The 6,371-nt window shown below is 49.1% G+C and overlaps 1 protein-coding gene across 1 annotated transcript; it reads right to left on the reverse strand.

Annotated features, from left to right (window-relative positions):
* Positions 1–414: 414 nt before the first annotated feature.
* On the reverse strand, positions 415–6,121 carry si:dkey-182i3.11 (insulin-like growth factor-binding protein complex acid labile subunit). The gene is made up of 2 exons (XM_055663825.1): positions 6,029–6,121; positions 415–2,672 (listed from the first exon to the last, which is right to left on the reverse strand). The coding sequence occupies exon 2, from the start codon at positions 2,655–2,657 to the stop codon at positions 546–548; it is 2,112 nt and encodes a 703-aa protein (XP_055519800.1). The 5' UTR covers positions 2,658–2,672; positions 6,029–6,121; the 3' UTR covers positions 415–545.
* Between the last annotated feature and the right edge of the window lie 250 nt (positions 6,122–6,371).

Below are 6,371 nucleotides of genomic sequence, written 5' to 3' on the forward strand. Positions count from 1 at the left end.
AATGGGTCATCTTGAATCGGCCATCTTGAATCGGCCATCTTGGATCGGCCATCTTGGATTGGCCATCTTGGATTGGTCATCTTGGATTGGTCATCTTGGATTGGTCATCTTGGATTGGTCATCTTGGATTGGTCATCTTGGATTGGCCATCTTGGATTGGTCATCTTGGATTGGTCATCTTGGATTGGCCATCTTGGATTGGCCATCTTGGATCGGTCATCTTGGAATTGGTCATCTTGGATTGGTCATCTTGGATCTTGTCATCTTGGATTGGCCATCTTGGATTGGTCATCTTGGATCGGTCATCTTGGATTGGTCATCTTGGATTGGTCATCTTAGATCGGCCATCTTGGGTCATCTTAGAATGGCCATCTTGGATTGGTCATCTTGAATGGCCATCTTGGGCCATCTTGGAACAATGCAGCAGGTTTGAGGGGCTGAAAGACCTACGCTTGTACCTACGGCCACGATTGTTAGGGAGCAAGGATAGGGATCGTGAAGACGTTGGGATTGAAGGGATGCAGAGGTCTGGATTTGGATTGGCGTCACGGGAAGTGAATATGGAGGCAGAGGAATGAGAAGCCAGAGAGGAGGAGGAGGAGGGGGAGGAAGGATAGGGTTGGTGTGGACGAGGAGGAACAGTAGGAAGGGACTGTGGAGAGATTGGTCATGGCTGCCACTGGAGACTGGTCGGAGACACACTTGACGGGCTGGGCCACGATGTTGGGGTTGTCGCGAAGCCAGTCCCTCAGGTAGAAGATGGATGGGCAGTCACACTGCCAGGGGTTGCCCCCCAGGTGGATCTGCTCCAACTTCCCCAGAGGTCTAAGGAGACCATGGCTCAGACTGCCCAACCTGTTGAAGTCCAGGTGTAGGAGAGTGAGATGGGCTAGGTCTCGGAAGAGTGGGGCGGGCAAGGTGGACAGGAGGTTGCGGTCCAGGTGCAGTTCCTCCAGGCTGCCCTGGCCGGCGAAGCTGCCAGGCTCCAGGGCGGAGAGAAGGTTGCTGTGGAGGAGCAACCTCTGCAGATGCCTCATCCCGGAGAAGACATTAGCGGGCAAGTGGCGGAGTTGGTTGAACTGGAGCTGGAGGATCTCCAGCTTCCGCAGATCATGGAACACCGCGGCCCGCACCTTGGACAACCCGTTGCTGCCCAGGTGCAACTCTCTCAGCTTCTTCAGATCCTTGAAGGCTCCGTGCGGGATGGAGGACAACCTGTTGGCGTCCAGCTGAAGTTCCTTCAGGTTGGTTAGACCCTGAAAGATGTCGTGATGGAGATGGGACAAGCGGTTGTGGCTGAGCTGGACAATACGGAGCTCCACCAAGTTGGCGAAGACCCCCCTGGGAAGGGAGGAGATGTAGTTCTGGTCCAGTTGAAGTTCTCTCAGGTAGACCAGACGATGGAAGGTCCTCTTCGGGATGACCTCCAATAGGTTGTTATCCAGATACAAGGTCCTCAAATGAGTCAGCCCATCAAAGATTCCCTCAGGCAGCTCAACCAGGAGGTTGTTGTCCAACTGAAGCTCCCTCAGCTCCGACTGACCCTGGAAGACCTCCGGAGGGAGGGTGGAGATCTGGTTGTGGTCCAAGTGCAGCTCCTTCAGGTTGAGGAGGCCGAGGAATGTAGTGCCAGGCAAGGAACGGATGCCATTGTTGAACAGGTTCAGGTGGGTCAGGTTCCTTAGCCCCTGAAAGGCTTGAGGAGGAAGGGCGGTGAGGTTGTTTGAGTTCAGGTCCAAACGTCTGAGTTTGGTGAGATTCTGGAAGGAAACATCTGCCAAACTAGTGAGTCCATTGGTACTGACATCCAACAGGGTGAGATCTACAAAGTTGGACAGAAATCCGGGGAGAAATCCAATTTCGTTGTTATTCAAGTAGAGATTCTTCAGGGACTTCAGGTGTCCCAACACTTCCTGGGGAACCATTTGGATGCGGTTATTGGCCAAGCTTAGGATCTGAAGTTGATCCAGCCCCTCCATGGATCCCCTGGTGAGAACGGAAATGTTGTTACTCCTGAGGTACAACTGCGACAGGACCCTCAAACCCAGGAAGGAACCAGGCTGGATCTCAGAGATCCGGTTCCCATTGAGTTGGAGCAAGTCCAGTTGGCCGAGCTCATCGAAGACCCCGGGGGCAATGGTGGTGAGCTGATTCAAGCTCAACATCAACATGCTAAGCCGGGGGAGGCCGGTGAAGATCCCAGGGTCCAGAGAGTGGAGGAGATTGTCGTTCAGATACAGCTCTTGCAGGTTGGTCAGTGTCTTCAAGCACCCAGGTGCCAAGGAAGATATGAGGTTGCTGTTGAGGAAAAGCTTCTTCAACTGGGTCAAGACCTCCAGCCCTTGGGTGGGGATGGAGGTGAGATGGTTGTGGCTGAGATCGAGGGTCAGGAGACACTCACTGAGATGAGGTCCTGGAGGACCTCCATAGGAGAAATCGGTTGGAAGGACATTGGAGATATTGTTGTGTTGCAAATAGAGTTCCTGGATGTCCAGCGGCAGGTTCCGGGGAACCTCGGTCAGCAATTTGCCAATGCACCAGACTGCCACCCGGGTATCTTCAGGGCAACTGCAGGTCTTGCAGATGTTGGTGGAGGTGGTCTCCATCAATGATATCACAAGCCCCATGGCAGTGAGGTACAGGAGAGGTCTCTCCATGGAAGAATGGTCCCACTGGAAAATCAAGAGACAAAGAGTCTTTCATTGACATGTGTACTAACGACAGAACAATTACATTCTTACTTGCAGCAACTTAATAACAGATGCTTCAGTTTGGTTTGGTCTAGAGATACATCATCGATACAGGCCCACCGAATCCATCGATCACCTGTTTAGTTCTGATTAGATTCAATTCAAGATTCAAGAGAGTTTATTGTCATGTGTCCCTGATAGGACAATGAAATTCTTGCTTTGCTTCAGCACAACAGAACATAGTCGGCATGAATACAGAACAGATCAGTGTGTCCATATACCATTATATAAATATATACACACATGAATAAATAAACTGGTCAAGTGCAAATAAACAGATAATGGGCTATTAATGTTCAGGGTTTTGTCCGAGCCGGGTTTAATAGCCTGATGGCTGTGGGGAAGTAGCTATTCCTGAACCTGGTTGTTGCAGTCTTCAGGCTCCTGTACCTTCTACCTGAAGGTAGCGGGGAGATGAGTGTGTGGCCAGGATGGTGTGTGGGTCCTTGATGATGCTGCCGACTGCGATAGCCTTTTTGAGGCAGCGACTGCGATAAATCCCCTCGATGGAAGGGACCAGTCTGAAGAAGGGTCTCGACCCGAAACATCACCTATTTCCTTCGCTCCATAGATGCTGCCTCACCCACTGAGTTCCTCCAGCATTTTTGTCTACCTTCGATTTTTCCAGCATCTGCAGTTCTTTCTTAAGCACCCAAGTTCAATGTTATTCCCAATTCCGCATTCACTCCCTTCAACAATTCACAGAGGGCCGATCAGCTTGCAAACCTGCACGTCTTGGAATGTGGGAGGAAACTGAAGCACCAGGAGGAAACCCAGGGTGTCGTGAGGAGAGCCAGAATCGGAATCAGAATCGGAATCGGAATCGGAATCAGAATTGGAATCATAATCGGAATCAAAATCGGAATCGGAATCGGAATCGGAATCAGAATCATAATCGGAATCGGAATCGGAATCAGAATCAGAATCAGAATCAGAATCAGAATCAGAATCAGAATCAGAATCAGAATCAGAATCAGAATCGGAATCGGAATCGGAATCGGAATCGGAATCGGAATCGGAATCGGAATCGGAATCAGAATCGGAATCGGAATCGGAATCAGAATCAGAATCAGAATCGGAATCGGAATCAGAATCAGAATCAGAATCAGAATCTGAATCTGAATCGGAATCGGAATCGGAATCGGAATCGGAATCAGAATCAAATTTTATTCGCCAAGTATGTTTTGCGACATACGAGGAATTTCATTGGCCAGGTCAGTCACACAATTAAAAGCAACAGATCACTCAAAACCACATTTAAACATGAACATCCACCACAGTGACTCCTACACATTCCTAACTGTTGGAAGGCGAAATAAAACTCGTGCAAACTCCACACAGACAGCCCCTGGGGTCAGGATCGAACCCGGGTTTCTGGCGCAGTGAGGCAGCAGCTCCACCCAAGTGGCGTTGAGATAGGTACGTGGACATGCAGGGGTGGAGGGGTATGGATCCCGTGCAGGAGGAGGGAGTCAGGTCAACTTGGCATCAAGTACGGCATGGACATTGTGGGCCGAAGGGCCAGTTCCGCTGCTGTACTGTCAATGTTCTAACAATCCCATTCATGCAATGACACACAAAATAAATATACAATAATCAATAAATCAATAAATTAACAACTGTAGCTGTAATATTCGGTAAACATAGTCATCCATTGTACAAGCAAAGACACAGAATAGACAATAGGTGCAGGAGTAGAGGCCATTCGGCCCTTCGAGCCAGCACCGCCATTCAATGTGATCATGGCTGATCATCCCCAATCAGTACCCCGTTCCTGCCTTCTCCCCATATCCCCTGACTCCACTATCTTTAAGAGCCCTATCGAGCTCTCTCTTGAAAGTATCCAGAGAACCGGCCTCCACCGCCCTCTGAGGCAGAGAATTCCACAGACTCACCGCTCTCTGTGAGAAAAAGTGTTTCCTCGTCTCCGTTCTAAATGGCTTACCCCTTATTCTAAATAACATTAATATCAATGCGTTAACATAGAAAATGTCATTGTAATCACGACACAACTAGAGGAAATTGCACAAGCTTTCAGCAAAACGGCAAAATAAAAGGATGATTTAGGCAGCTTTATTTTGGCGAAATCATTAAAAAAGCCATGAAAAGGCATTTAGGGCATTTACGGCAAATTCTGACTAGTTATTACCAACAATGAGGTAGACAAAATGTGCTGGAGTAACTCAGCGGGACAGGCAGCATCTATGGAGAGAAGAAATAGGCGATGTTTCGGGTCGAGACCCAAACTGGTTTGAGGTCACCATGTCTGACTAGACTCCGTCATAGACATAGAAACATAGAAAATAGGTGCAGGAGTAGAGGCCATTCGGCCCTTCGAGCCTGCACCATTCGCCATTCAATATGATCATGGCTGATCATCCAACTCAGTATCCCATCCCTGCCTTCTCTCCATACCCCCTGATCCCTTTAGCCACATCTAACTCCCTCTTAAATCTAGCCAATGAAATGTGGCCTCAACTACCTTCTGTGGCAGAGAATTCCACAGATTCACCACTCTCTGTGTGAAAAATGATTTTCTCATCTCGGTCCTAAATTATTTCCCTCTTATCCTTAAACTGTGACCCCTTGTTCTGGACTTCCCCAACATTGGGAATAATCATCCTGCATCTAGCCTGTGCAACACATTAAGAATTTTGTAAGTTTCTATAAGATCCCCTCTCAATCTTCTAAATTCTAGCGAGTACAAGCCGAGTCTATCCAGTCTTTCTTCACGTGAAAGTCCTGCCATCCCAGGAATCAGTCTGGTGAACCTTCTCTGTATTCCCTCTATGGCAAGAATGTCCTTCCTCAGATTTGGAGACCAAAACTGTACGCAATACTCCAGGTGTGGTCTCACCAAGACCCTGCACAACTGCAGTAGAACCTTCCTGCTCCTATACTCAAATCCTCTATGGCAAGAATGTCTTTCCTCAGATTAGGAGACCAAAACTGTACGCAATACCCCAGGTGTGGTCTCACCAAGACCCTGTACAACTGCAGTAGAACCTCCCTGCTCCTATACTCCAGGTGTGGTCTCACCAAGACCCTGTACAACTGCAGTAGAACCTCCCTGCTCCTATACTCAAATCCTTTTGCTATGATTCATGGAGTTAAAACAAGGAAGGGTCTCGGACGGAAATGTCACCCATTCCTTCTCTCCAGAGATGCTGCCTGTCCCACTGAGTTACTCCAGTTTTTGTGTCTATCTTCAGAAACAGGGAGGTGCAGTCAATAGTAAAGTTTGCAGGGCAGTGGGGGTGAGTGAAAGGTTTACTCACGGACTGTGTCCCGCTGAGGATATCCCACCGATGCCTCTCGAGGTAAGCCACAGACTGCACGATATCTCTCTGCTCGCGGATGGAAGCGTCTGATAGCTCGGTCGAGGCATTTAGCAAAGTGTTCTCGTTTCACCAGATGGTTCAGGATGTGTCTGTGGCCGGGGCTGTAGTCAGTTTCCGTTGAAGATCGACACAGCATGCTGGAGTAACTCAGCGGGTGCAGCAGCATCTATGGAGCTAAGGAAATAGGCAACGTTTCGGGCCGAAACCCTTCTGGGTTTCGGCCCGAAACGTTGCCTATTTCCAGAAGGGTTTCGGCCCGAAACGTTGCCTATTTCCTTAG

Source organism: Leucoraja erinacea, chromosome 38, assembly GCF_028641065.1.
Source record: "Leucoraja erinacea ecotype New England chromosome 38, Leri_hhj_1, whole genome shotgun sequence".
In the NCBI taxonomy this organism is placed as follows: Eukaryota; Metazoa; Chordata; class Chondrichthyes; order Rajiformes; family Rajidae; genus Leucoraja; species Leucoraja erinaceus.